The sequence below is a fragment of the Corythoichthys intestinalis genome, chromosome 18 (assembly GCF_030265065.1).
Source record: "Corythoichthys intestinalis isolate RoL2023-P3 chromosome 18, ASM3026506v1, whole genome shotgun sequence".
Lineage (NCBI taxonomy): Eukaryota > Metazoa > Chordata > Actinopteri > Syngnathiformes > Syngnathidae > Corythoichthys > Corythoichthys intestinalis.
Window position 1 is genome coordinate 42724542 of NC_080412.1, and position 14663 is coordinate 42739204.

The 14663-nt window shown below is 37.0% G+C and overlaps 1 protein-coding gene across 2 annotated transcripts in view; it reads right to left on the reverse strand.

Annotated features, from left to right (window-relative positions):
• LOC130906645 (glucocorticoid receptor-like) overlaps positions 1-14663 on the reverse strand; it is a 134786-nt gene that overhangs the window by 37180 nt on the left and 82943 nt on the right. The window contains exons 3-4 of one of the 2 annotated variants that reach the window (XM_057821168.1): positions 8341-8513; positions 4982-5008 (exon numbers count right to left, since the gene is read on the reverse strand). In XM_057821168.1, coding sequence (XP_057677151.1) covers positions 4982-5008; positions 8341-8513 — 200 coding nt within the window. The remainder of the gene's footprint in view (positions 1-4981; positions 5009-8340; positions 8514-14663) is intronic. The other variant, XM_057821171.1, reaches the window with a different exon arrangement.

Below are 14663 nucleotides of genomic sequence, written 5' to 3' on the forward strand. Positions count from 1 at the left end.
TATTTTCAGACTAACATCCTCCTCCTTTTCACTTGCTGAATGTGCCAGTCCATTTTTTCCCCTCAAACACACGTTTGATTGGCTGATGACATGACACCCAGCAGCAACCACTGTAAGTCATGTAAAAAGACGTCAATGTTGTGGAGGTGGGGAACACACCACTAATTTTGCGACTGAAAGCCCGACCGGCATCAGAGTTAGCATAACATTAAACTGTGTGAATTTGCTAACCTGCAAAACTCGAGTAGGAAGCTGCTTAGAGAGAAGTGTCCCCTTTGTCCCAATATTTATTTTTGTTTTATTTATGTCGCCTTAAAGCAGCCGAAAGGAGCTTTCATTTTTTTTGTTGAGTTTGGTTGTTTTTATGGACAAAAGCAGTAGCGTTTTACCTGAAGGAAGGTTCCATTTTTATTTATTTTTGGTATTCCCTAACTAAGACGATTTTTCAGTTGTATTTAATTTTTTTATTTAGACAGACAATGTTGAGTGGTCTTAAGACAATTGTTAATTTTTGCATTCCTGGATAGTAAAGTGATTATTGTGTATGTTAATATAATGTTCAAATATTGCAATTTAAATTTGCTAAACAACAACAACAAAAATCCACACATTTATTCTAGAAGTTTTCATAATGGGTTTTTTTTTTTTTTTTTTTAGTAGTTTTTTAAAACAAAGGTTTGAATCGAACGATGTATCACTTGAACTAATACATATGAAAGTTAGTACAAGTCGGTTCAGATTTTGCATTGATCATTTCGCCTATCAATTACTTAGGTTCCTATTCGTGAGAAATCTATCCCTGACCCCCGTTCACCTAATCTGTTTGGTCTTATTAATGTCCCGTCCCCAGCAATAAGTGTGCATGCAGGTTATGCTGTTATGTCATCCCTACCAATATTGAGACCAAACCTACGCCCTTGGTATAATACTAAAGAATTGTTCAAAAAATACACTGTGATTTTTGGAATTTTGTTTTTTAGATTGTCTCTTACTGTGGACAACCACCTACCGTGAAAATTTTTAAGTGGGAGAACTCGCAACATCGCGAAGTGTTCAAATACTTATTTTCCTCACTGTATAACTACTGCCTTACCAGAAAGGAATAGTCACTAAGAAAAGTAATAAAATACAAAAATCTGCGCAAAAACCCAGCAAAATGCATTTTGGGAATTGTTTTTGCATTGGCATGTCCTACAAACGCCTGGTTGTATTTGTAACGCTTTGGTCGCCCCCTAGTGATTTAACTGTGAACGGTTTCATTTATTTAATGATGGACATTTTAGCTCATTTCAATTTATATTACTTATATGGGACATTTATTTTCGCTAACTAGAGATGTCCCGATCGATCGGGATGTCACGTCATTTTCAAAGTATCGGAATCGGCAGAAAAATATCGGCCATGCCTTTTTTTAATATACATTTTTTTTTTTTTTTAATTAAATCGTTTTCTAATTGTATTTAACGTTACAGACATAATATGTTACACTCATCCGGAGTCTTTAGTTTAGGCTTAAGATAGGGTTATCAAATTTATCCCGATAACGCCAGTAATTAATTTTTTAAAAAATGTATCACGTTAAAATATTTAACGCAATTAATGCATGCGCTGCACGACCCACTCACGCGTTGTCGCGCTTAATCTGTAATGGCGCTGTTTTACCTATATAGAGAGATAAAAGGCAGCGTAAAATGAGCAGAGTGAATTTTGGCAGCCTTTGGAGGCTTTTTTTTAATTGGCTAAAGCCTAACAATCCCTCTCCCTACGATTAGAAATGTCATGGGAAGCAATGTGGGGAAGCAAGGTAGCAACTGATCTTTTACTTAACACTTTATGTTATTTCCCAACGCAGAGAAGATATATCAATTGGTAGCACTATGCAGAGTCATGGTTCCACTACCCATCATGCATTTGGGCATGGCTACAGTATCATTTACTGAAAGCTCAACAAATACACTAGATGGCAATATTTAATCACAATATACAAAGTCACAAGTCTTTCTATCCGTGGATCCCGCTCACAGAAACAATGTTAATAATGTAAATGCCATCTTGAGGATTTATTGTCATAATAAACAAATACAGTACTTATGTACTGTATGTTGAATGTATACAGTATATTCGTCTGAGTTTTATTCATTTTTTTCCTAATGCATTGCCAAAATGTATATGATCGGAAAAAATAATCGGGAATGATTGGAATTGAATCGGGAGCAAAAAAAAAAGCAATCGGATCGGGAAATATCGGGATCGGCAGATACTCAAACTAAAATGATTGGGATTGGATCAGGAGCAAAAAAGCATGATCGGAACAACCCTATCGATAACTTCAGCTGAAGTTGTTCACTTATTTTGCACAAAATGTTTATTTTTGGGGGGAAAACCTTGACGTTGTTACATTTATCATTATTAAAGCATCCAGTAGGGCATCACAATACAATTAGCAATAACAGTTTAAGTGCACGACTGCATATATCAGTGTCGGTTCGATATGATTGGAAGATATTGTTTATCAGTTAAAAAGTCGTTATCGGACAACTCTAGTCACATTCTCACTTACAGTACGAACATTTTTCTACAGTTCCAAACCCCTTTGGGATGAGGGAGGAAGACACTAAACTAAACATTTTGGCTAGGATATTTATTTATTCATCTATGTTCTGAAATATTCTTTCATTGCCATTATGAGAATAATCATTTGGCCTACAGGAATTATGAGCGGAAAAAGCGCAACTTCCCATGTCACTGCTCTTTAGAGAGCAAACTAGTTGCATAATCCTTCAGTGAGTCAATGATAATCACGATCATTTAAAGGGTAAAGTCTTGCATACAATGCAGCAGAACAATTCAAGCTGTTCAAAGAGGAGGCAGCAAATTTTTAAATGTCACGCAGGCGGCTTCTCTTTTCATCATTATCATTAATGCTCTTGAATGGATTTGCCTTGAGAGGGGGCAAAGGTTGCGGTCAATTTCAGATTATATAAACAGGAGCCGGCTTCAACAGCTTTTAGATGAATATCGCATTTTAAATCGAGTTTGTATGTACAGTACAGCGTAAGGATTAGCAGAACCTGAGTCCCTTTAGCAAACTGCACAATCGTGAACGTACACTACAGTAGGTTAGAGCTGTTATATGAGTACATCTCAGCCTCGTGTGAGTTTGAGTTCAATGCTGACGTGGTTGATAACAGGATCAGTAATAGGGGTAGGAACCTCTGGCTACCTCACGATACGATTTGCGATACAAGGATGATGATGATGATGATCTCACAATAATTGTTGGCACATGGGTCAGGAAATCAATCCAGCTGTAAATTACAATGTTTTTATCGCGAGTCGACATCCAATTTATTTGAACTGCGAGGGTAGCTATGTCAATGGTGACCGATGAGTTTCGTTTTGCCGCATTTCAGGTTATTTGTTGTTAATTTTCAGGCACTGATTTTGGGGCATTACTGGGTCGGTCACTCCCTTTTGTTATTGGAAGTGAGAAATTCAACAACAAGTGACCTTCATTCACTGATCCCTCGTTTTTCGCGGTTATCGGGGACCAGAAACCGCCGCGATAAGTGAAAAACTTGGAAGTAAGCCCCCCACCCCAAAAAAATGTTTGTGTTCAATGTATTTATTCAGATTTAGCATTGGAAGCACATACATATAAGGCATGTTTTTTCACTTTTTCCCCTAAAATGTAAGAATAAACTTATGTGTATATATATATATATATTACGGCTGTCAAACGATTAAAATTTTTAATCGAGTTAATTACAGCTTAAAAATTAATTAATCGTAATTAATCGCTATTAATCGCAATTCAAACCATCTCTAAAATATGCCATATTTTTCTGTAAATTATTGTTGGAATGGAAAGATAAGAGACACGACGGATATATACATACAACATACTGTACATCAGTACTGTATTTGTTTATTGTAACAATAAATCCACAAATGGCATTATTAGCATTCTTTCTGTTAAAGTGATCCACGGATAGATAGAAAGACTGTTTCAAAGCATTCATGATGCCATGCACCCTAACAAGCTTCCCAGGGCCTTTGGAAGCGAAACAGCCCCACAGCATCACTGACCCACCCCCATACTTCACAGTGGGTATGAGGTGCTTTTCAGCATGCGCATCTTTCGTGGCACGCCAGACCCACTTAGAGTGTTTGATGCCAAAAAGCTCAATCTTGGTCTCACACAAAAATACACACGGTCCCAGGCTTCAACTGGGACCGTGTGCTTTGGTCAGATCATGAATGCTTTGAAATACCAGGACATTTTAAATCAAAATCCGTTGCCCTCTGCCCGAAAGCTGAAGATGGGTCGTCACTGGGTCTTTCAGCAAGACAATGACCCTAAACATATGGCCAAATCTACACAGAAATGGTTCACCAGACACAAAATCAAGTTCCTCCCATGGCCATCTCAGTCCCCAGACCTTGTTTTGTTGGCAAAAGGGGGTTGTACAAAGTATTAACACCAGGGGTGCTAATGATTGTGACACACATTATTTGATGTCAAATAATTTTTTTCTTTATGTGTGATTTTTTCCCCACTGAATGAATGCACTTGTATTGAAGGTTGGATTTTTCTCTTTTTTTCCATTAAGGTCCCATATTATTTGAATAAAAAAATATATTAGAAGCTAAAAAACACATCTTTTTCAGGGGTGCCAATAATTATGGAGGGCACTGTATTTCCCCCACAGATTAGGTACATTGCAGATAGGCTAGTAATTGATTTGTGGATTAAAAGATTTGTCATAACAAAACGCAAAAAATCATTGTGCTCAAATTTGTTAAAACAGACACTCCATTAGAAAAAGGCTGAATCAATTATTTCATGCAACGCCAAAAGAAGTAGCTGAGCGCGTTTGCAAGCAAGAATACTGAACATAGCGACAAATCATCAGTGAGCATTACATCATGCTCACCACCAGAATGATTAGCATTTTTATTAAAAGTTGCATTTATTTACCATCACTCTTTTGTCGTGCTCTCCATCCTTCGCCATTGAGAAAACGACCGGAAAATGGAGAGGGCAGTTGTGTTGTTTGAGGAGGGGTGGGGTGGAGGAAACAAACAAAAAAAGATAACAGATTGTAACATTTGTATGGAAATTAAAAATGTCCCACCCTTCATTTTAAATTGCCGTTACGGTACATCACACAAACAATCCAAAATACTGCTGAGTTTCGGGAAGGAAAACATAAAGAAAACGTTTAGTCATGCAAAAAGGTCAGAACTAGAGTTAAGAGGCCACAGCAAAGGTATGTAGTGTTTGTGCAGTCAGGGGTGGAGAAGGAACTGCTTGATGGAGACTTAGGGCCCCACTTAGGTCACAACCAGCAGAGGCTAAAGAACAGTAGCCTGCGAAAAAGCCCGAAATCCAAACTTTACATTGGAAGCCACATTTCCACCAAGTGGTAAGACCTCTGTGAAGTTAGCTCCCATAAGACGCAAATTTCTATTAAAATGATGTCAATCGTTTGTGCTTGTTTGTGCCGTAAAAAGTTTTGTTGTAGAGGTGCACGATAATTATCGGTCCGATAATAGGAATTATGAAGTCATCACAATAAATCCAATAACATTATTAATAGGCCCGATAATATATATTTTTGGCACGGTGTCGGTGGATTGGGATGTGTGCGTTTGAGTTATTTCATGGACCAAGACCACAAAGTCTCCTCTCCTTTTGCACCAAATGTTTTATCCGCTGACAAAGCACAATACCTGTTGAGTTTATGTTTGTTTCAGTTTAGTGCTTATTGCTCAGCGAAACACATCGTTAATTATATTGACTAACTGATTGTGATTGACTCAAATTTTATTTATTTGAAAAAATAAACAGGGGCACTTTATATGAAGTTAAAACTCTTTTTGTCTTTGTTTTTGTTCATTATAGTAATGTTCATGTCATCATGAAAATTCTGTTAGGTAAAAGGCAAGTCTATGCTGAATCCACCACATGTATTTTTGGCCTACACGTGCTCAAAAACCCATGTGAATATACACTGAAAAAAAAAAAAAAAAAAAAAATATATATATATATATATATATATATATATATATTAGGGCTGTCAAAATTATCGCGTTAACGGGCGGTAATTAATTTTTTAGTTAATCACGTTAAAATATTTGACGCAATTAACGCACGAATGCCCCACTCAAACAGATTAAAATGACAGCACAGTGAAATGTGTACTTGTTGTGTTTTACGGAGTTTTGTCGCCCTCTGTTGGCGCTTGGGTGCGACTGATTTTATAGGCTTCAGCACCCATGAGCATTGTGTAAGTAATTATTGACATCAACAATGGTGGGCTACTAGTTTATTTTTTGATTGCAAATTTTACAAAGTTTATTAAAACAAAAACATTAAGAGGGGTTTTAATATCAAATTTCTATAACTTGTTCTAACATTATCTTTTAAGAACTACAAGTCTTTCTATCCATGGATCGCTTTAACAGAATGTTAATAATGGTAATGCCATCTTGTTGATTTATTGTTATAATAAACAAATACAGTACTTACCGTATTTTTCGGACTATAAGTCGCGTTTTTTTTCATATTTTGGCTGGGGGTGCGACTTATACTCTGGAGCGACTTATGTGTGAAATTATTAACACATTATGTTATCATTTCACATGTTATTGTGGTGTTTTGGAGTGACACTGATGGTCTGGTAAACTTTTTAGCATGTTCTTTATGCTATAGTTATCTGAATAACTCAATAGCTATGGCCACGTTCGCGTTCAGCCTTTTGCAATGTGTGTTCAATTGTATTATTGACTTTTTTTATATTGAAATGCATGCTTTTAGTTTGTGGCGCTTTCACGCCCACGTGGGGGCGCACTCGCACTTGTTTACGTGAAAAAGAGCACTCACACGCCAGAAGAAGACGGACAGATACGTAGGTGTGAGTGAGTGGGCGAGTTAGCGAGAGAGAGACATGGCTGCGAACCGACGTTCATTGTTTATGCTTTCAAAATATCTCTACAGAGGCAAAGCCTGTGTGTATCATCTTTTCTGTTGTTGTTGTGTGTTTTCCACTCGCGATCGGACACTTAGAGCCAGTTGTGTGGTTGTTTGAACGATTTGCTAATGCTAGCAAACGCATGCTAACCGTTTAATGTCATTGCTCTAAGAGCACCTAATTATCATTTCTTTACGTTGATGCGAACCTGTTTGGTATCAAGCACCAAATTGATTCAGCACATTATACGGACGTCCAGCATCGTCATTTGGGAGTTCGCTGTATAGCAGGGACTGAGCCGTAGCGTCCTGGTAAGGACAGTATATTCTCATTTCGTTGTTCATGCACTGTACACTGCACATTTATTCAGCATGTTGTTCTCTGTTGTATTTTTATATTAAATTGCCTTTCAAGATGATATATCCGTTCTATATGTTGGATTTTATCAAGTAAATTTCCCCCAAAAATGCGACTTATACTCCGGTGCGACTTATATATGTTTTTTTTCTCTTTGTTGGGCATTTTATGGCTGGTGCGACTTATACTCAGGTGCGACTTGTAGTCCGAAAAATACGGTATGTACAGTATGTTGAATGTATATATCCATATTGTGTCTTATCTTTCCATTCCAACATTAATTTACAGAAAAATATGGCATATTTTATAGATGGTTTGAATTGCGATTAACTGCGATTAATTACGATTAATTCATTTTTAAGCTGTAATTAACTCAATTAAAATTTTTAATCGTTTGACACCCCTAAAATATATATATATAGTATCGGCCTTGAGGAGCAGGAAATTATCGATATTGGTATCGGTTTCAAAAAACTGATATCGTGCACCCCTAATATGAAGTCTTTAACACTCAAAACAAGATGGAGAAAATATTCATCCAGATTTGCGAAAAGTAATCTGATTAAGATTTTATAAATTTGCAGTGCAGGATCTAGCTAGGCTGCGCTCCATCTTGCTTGTTTTCAAATACATTGTAAGATTTATTTTCATATCTTGAAACAAATCTGAATAAGGAAAAACATTGCAATGAAATACTGCAAACTGGTTAAACTTGAGAGTAGCTGAGATCTGTCATGACAGAACATTACTCCTCTAGTTCAGCATTCGCTTCAATGATATCTGGCGCCATCTAGCGTCATGAATGGGTATAATGTCTAGGCCGCGAATATAAGACGACTCCCACTTTTTCAGTCCTATTTCAATGCAAAAAACACCGTCTTATATTCAGGCCAATACTGTATATGTTAGATTTTGATTTCGAATAAAAAATGTGCTGTCTGCGACTCGACCCTAGCGCTCGGTGGAAACGAGGCAACGAATGTGCTGTTCTGAGTGCAAGACTAACCTTCCACAGCCCTCTTGAAGAAAACCTTGCAGCTGCCGCACGTCACCACCCCGTAGTGGCATCCGGAGGCCTCGTCCGAACACACCAAACACACTTTGTTGCTCTGCCCGTTGAGTTTGGATGGAGCCGGCACTACGGAACTGTTAGAATCTGCTCCCGTTCTGGGTGATGAGCTAGACAGCAGACAGAAAGCGAAAAAATTAATCTAATATGTTGCGTGGAAGTATAGAAATCAGACGCGCGTGACCATATTCGAGACAGGCTTGTAGATTTGTGACTGAGTTGTTGCTAGGAGCCATGCTACATTAAGATAAACATGAATAGTATATTAATGTCGACTGTTGTGTCGTTCCTTATGTTGTTCTAGTCTCTGCCAAACGGTAAAACTATCAAGATGAAAACATTTAAGTATTTATTGAAAGATATTTCATTCCGGCTCATTTGGTCCTCCATAGTCAAAAGCCTTATTTGAGCAAAACACTTCCAAAAACATGCTCATGTGCAGGACCATGAAATGACAAAATCATGTGAAATAAGTGGAATGATGTCTGGAATATCTAGGTTGTTTCACATAAATCATGGGTGAAATACAAAATGTACTTTTACACTAAATGATTGGTTCTGTGCATACAAGGTTCAGACAAAGTAACTATGCATAAATGACTGATTAATTGGGGGAAATGTTTCTTGCCTGTTCCAGGGCAGGCGAAATTTTCTGATAATCATTATAACCAAAAAGTGACTTGTGTCCCACAAAAAAAAATGTTTTGATGGATAACAATTCAACTATTTAACTTGAACTTAGACACAGCAAGGAAGTTCACTACTGAGCCTGTTCAAATTTGGATGATTGATAGCTCCGTAAAGTTGGGCCTCCATCATTCGTTTGTGCTGAATTTTTTTTTGTTTGTGCTGCTATTGTTTTTGAGATATCAAAGCAACCCTCATCAAATATGTTAATAACACTTGTCATAGACCTCATAATGTATTGACGGCTCAGATTGGTCATGCACTACACCTCGCATTCAAGTAGGGGGCCGCCCACATTAAGAGGAGCTATTCACACACACACCCACCGGGTTTAGGTTGAAAAAGTACGAAAGCTGTACCGTATACAAACATGAAGGATTGTTTCAGGAGTGATTTGTTTGAGGATTCAAGGTAATTATTATATTTTTCGTACCATGAATGCATTTTGAAATGTTGTGAAAAAAATCAGTGGGAGAAATTAGTCGCTACTGCATTGGCATCATCAAGTTCGCAATATTTATGTAAAATAAATGCTAACTGCACATTTTTTTGCTTTTAACCAAGGATCGAGACGGTTTTACATCCATATCTACAGGTATAAAGAACTCAGGGATTTAAGCATTTATTCACGAGAATTTTCAACGAAAAAAGCTCTTTGTTTGTGATTCCACTTGGTCAGCTTTGACGGCTTCGCCAACAATGCAGGCCCCCTATTTATCGGCCGCACGCCCCGTCAGTACATTATGCCCGATAAAACGATAGCAGCACAAACAAAGAATAAACAATTGACACAATTTTTAGCCATTTTTCATCAAAATGGGGACTGGTTGACCTCAGATTGACTTATAAAAAAATGTTATTATCTTATTAACGATAGCAGGCAGCACATAGAATTGACATCTGACATTTGATAGGGGGCCAACGTCACGGTGGTAAGATTGATGATTTCAACTTTAAAATTGGGTAATGATGTGTCAAAGAAATTGAGCTCCATTAAGAGTTGACTTTCACCTCTATAACAAAAAAACTTTTATTGGAACAAACGAGTAAAACCTGTAAAACAAACCTTCCGTAGTTGTATTAGAAGTCACAGTATAACTTTCATATGAACTCAAACAAGCAAAACCTTATGTTGCCTGTTCATGAACATTAACTGCTTGTGATGGTTAGGGTTTCCTTAGAACTAGCTGTAAATCCAGCTTTAGCTATGTACGAAAAAAAAGCACAAAAACATCTTTTGCGTCATAGCACTTTGAATACATTTAATGTAGCAAAATCAGCATACTCAACTGGAGTCAAATGTATTGACATAGCGCTTTGACAACATGGGAACAGTGCCAAGATATGGTGAAAGTATTTCAAGTTCAAGGCATGTATCATGTCGACATCAAACAGTTCCTTGTTATGTAGAGTATGAAAGTCATTTCCTAACTCTAATGTGAATGTTCTGTACATTGCAAAGTTTGATAATGATTTACATGCGTAATAGACTGGTTTTCCCCGCTGATAATCTCATTTCATTATTCATATACATAGCGCTCACACTTATACGCAGCCTAAAGTGACACTATCCAGCACTCGGAAGACGGCGCTGTTGACGTAGGCGGTTAACCTCTCTAAGTACACGGAGTCAGAAGCGAAGGACGAATCAGACGGCAGGAATTTGACAATATGCAACTGCTATTGAAGACAGTGTAAACGTGGCCTGGCTGTGGTGAACAGGAAACTCATTCCTGGACTGCAACGAGGAGCTTGACCATTACATAACCGAGGTGCAAAAGCATGTCAAGTTAACCCAAATATAGAACAATCGTCTATTTATTTCTGTACTTGAAAAGCAAATTGGATACAAACAGGAACAGAGTGTTGTATTGTGTGGATCCAGCACACATCTGACTAGTCTTGTATTAATAGAATTGTTTTTCTAACACTGCACACTACTGACCTGCAAGTGACTGGTACAGTCCAGCGAAGACTGTGTCAGAAGTTAGCTAAGCGCGGCTCACCATAACTTTGAACGGGATGGAAGATACAAGGGGTCCCAAAAAATGTGCTCATTCATTGACTACTTGTGTCTTTTGAACGTCTGTGAAGTCGGCCCCCCATCAGATGCAAATTTATAGAAAATTATGTAATTTATTTGTGCTACATTTGTGCTGTAAATACTTTTGTGTATGTTGCTAACTTGCATAAGCGGATTTTAAGGAGGTGCCGGGGGGCCAGGCCCCCCTGTTGGCCGAAAAGTGTTATTGCATGAAATTGACTTTCCTATACTATTTATATAAAAAAGTTTTAAAGCAATAAAACTGCAACAAAAATGAATGAAATGAACATAAAAATATTAGGGCAAAACGATTGAAATTTTTAATCGAGTTAATTACAGCTTAAAAATTAATTAATGGTAATTAATCGCAATTCAAACCATCTATAAAATATGCCATATTTTTCTGTAAATTATTGTTGGAATGGAAATATAAGATACAAGACGGATATATACATTCAACATACGGTACATAAGTTCTGTATTTGTTTATTATAAAAATATGTCAACAAGAAGGCATTAACATTATTAACATTCTCTTAAAGCGATCCATGGATAGAAAGACTTGTAGTTCTTAAAAGATAAATGTTAGTACAAGGTATAGAAATTTTATATTAAAACCCCTCTTAATGTTTTCGTTTTATTAAAATTTGTAAAATTTTCAATCAAAAAAATAAACTAATAGCTCACCATTGTTTATGTCAATAATTACACCATGCTCACAGTACACTGTACTGTCATTTTAGTCTGTTTGAGCGGGGCATGTGCGTTAATTGCGTCAAATATTTTAACGTGATTAATTAAAAAAATTAATTACCGCCCGTTAACGCGATAATTTTGACAGCCCTAATTTATAGATACCCAAATATTAGTTTCGAGTGATGACGTCACTCACAGCTTTTCTGTATCCAACTCTCTCAATAAAAGAGGGGCGTCTGAACAACTAGCATAAACGTAGTAGAAACAAATGTAATGTAAAATGTAAAATGTACTCATTCATTGACCCCATCAGATGCAAATTTATAGAAAAATTATGTCATTCATTTGTGCTAAAATTGTGCTCGTTTGTGCTGCTATCATTTTTGAGATATTAAAAATTCTTTTACAAGACAATCTGAGGTCAACCAGCCCCCCATTTTGGTTAAAAAGGGCTAAAAATAGTGCCAACCGTTTGTGCTACGTTTGTGCTGGTTTATGCTGTAAAAATTTTCGTTTGTGCTGCTATCAATTTATAGTAGGGCAAATTTTTAATCGCGTTAATTACAGCTTAAAAATTAATTAATCGTAATTAATCGCAATTCAAACCATCAATGAAATATGCCATATTTTTCTGTAAATTACTGTTGGAATGGAAAGATAAGACACAAGACGGATATATACATTAATATATCAACAAGATGGCATTAAGATTATTAACATTCTCTTAAAGCGATCCATGGATAGAAAGACTTGTAGTTCTTAAAAGATAAATGTTAGTACAAGTTATAGAAATTTTATATTAAAACCCCTCTTAATGTTTTCGTTTTATTAAAATTTGTAAAATTTTCAATCAAAAAATAAACTTGTAGCTCGCCATTGTTGATGTCAATAATTACACCATGCTCAATTAAGGTACTAACCCATAAAATCAGTTGGACCAAAGCACCAGCAGAGGGCGCCAAACACCAAAAAACAAGTAACAAGCGGACATTACACTGTACTGTCATTTTAGTCTGTTTGAGCGGGGCATGTGCATTAATTGCGTCAAATATTTTAACGTGATTAATTTTAAAAAATTAAGTACCGCCCGTTAACGCGATAATTTTGACAGCCCTAATTTATAGATAGCCAAATATTAATTTCGAGTGATGACGTCATTCACAGCTTTTCTGTATCCAACGCTCTAAATAAAGGAGGGGCGTCTCAACAACTAGCATAAACGTAGAAGAAAACAAATGTAATGTAAAATGTAAAAATGTAAAATGTACTCATTCATTGACTACTTGTGTCTTTTGAACATCCATAAAGTTGCCCCCCCATCAGATGCAAATTTATAGAAAAATTATGTCATTCGTTTGTGCTAGGTTTGTGCTGCTATCGTTTTTTAGATATTGACCCACAAAAGAATTGTAAATATCTTGACGATAGCAGCACAAACGAATCTTTTTACAGCACAAACAAGCACAAACGATTGAAATCATTTTTATATAAATTTGCGTCTGATAGGGGGCCAACTTCACAGAGGTGTCATTCAACTGTTCCGGCTCATTCATTCACACATTGGTACTCATGGAGAAGTTCCAATCATCAGCAATTCCAACGGATATGTTGATGAAATGTGAAAGATAGGAAAGACTGAGTCAAGATTTAAACCAAGAACTCAAATCTGAGTCACACATGCTAACCACTAGACCACCGTGCTTCCACATTCACTCTGCTATCCTTCTAAATCGATGCGTTTGAGGACATCTTGCCAATTTTTTCCACACATTTGTTACGGCTTTGCACGCTCATATCTTTGAATGTTTCGTGACGCAATTGGAGGCCGCCTTTGATTTTCGCACAGAACCTTGCGTGGGCGGGATACTGTCCCAACTGCGCGATTATACACTGATGCGTCGGCGCCAGTTACTAATGGCATGCATCAAATAGTTGTGGGACGGCACCATTGTATTCAACACAACAGAGTGGAAGAATTGTTCAGTACAGAACTCCACTCAGTTGACACCCCCATCTTGGCAGTTACGCTGTAATTGTGGTGATACTACCTCAAATTATGGGATAATGGCTTTTCCATGCTATTTTTGTCATTTATATACATCCCATCACAAACAAGCTGCGTCAACAGGTCCCATGTCCTCAGAACAGAGATGTTGCTGAGCAACCTGAATAACTAGAACAGAAATAAAAGCTAAAAAAAAAAAACTGTTGTGTTAACTGTATTTTGGTGATGATTCTTCCTACAGTGCTGGCTGAAAGTATTGGCACCCCTGCAATTCTGTCAGATAATGCTCAATTTCTCCCAGAAAATGATTGCAATTACAAATGCTTTGGTAATAATATATTCATTTATTTTGCTTGCAATGAAAAAAAATTAAAATTAAATCATTATCATTTTACACAAAACTCCAAAAATGGGCCGGACAAGTTTGAAAAATCATGTGATGCTTCTCTAATTGGTGTAATTAACAACAAATGTTACTTATCTGTGGCACATAACAGATGGTGGCAATAACTGAATCACACTTGCAGCCAGTTAAAATGGATTAAAGTTGACTCAACCTCTGTTCTGTGTCCTTGTGTGTACCACATTGAGCATGGAGAAAAGAAACAAGACCAAAGAAACGTCTGAGGACTTGAGAAGCAAAACTGTGAGGAAACATGGGCACTCTCAAGGCTATAAGTCCATCTCCAAAGACCTGAATGTTGCCGCGTACCGTGCGCAGTGTCATCAATAAGTGTAAAGCCCATGGCGCTGTGGCTAACCTCCCTAGATGTGAACGGAAAAGAAAAATTGACGAGAGAATTCAACGAAAGATTGTGCGGATGGTGG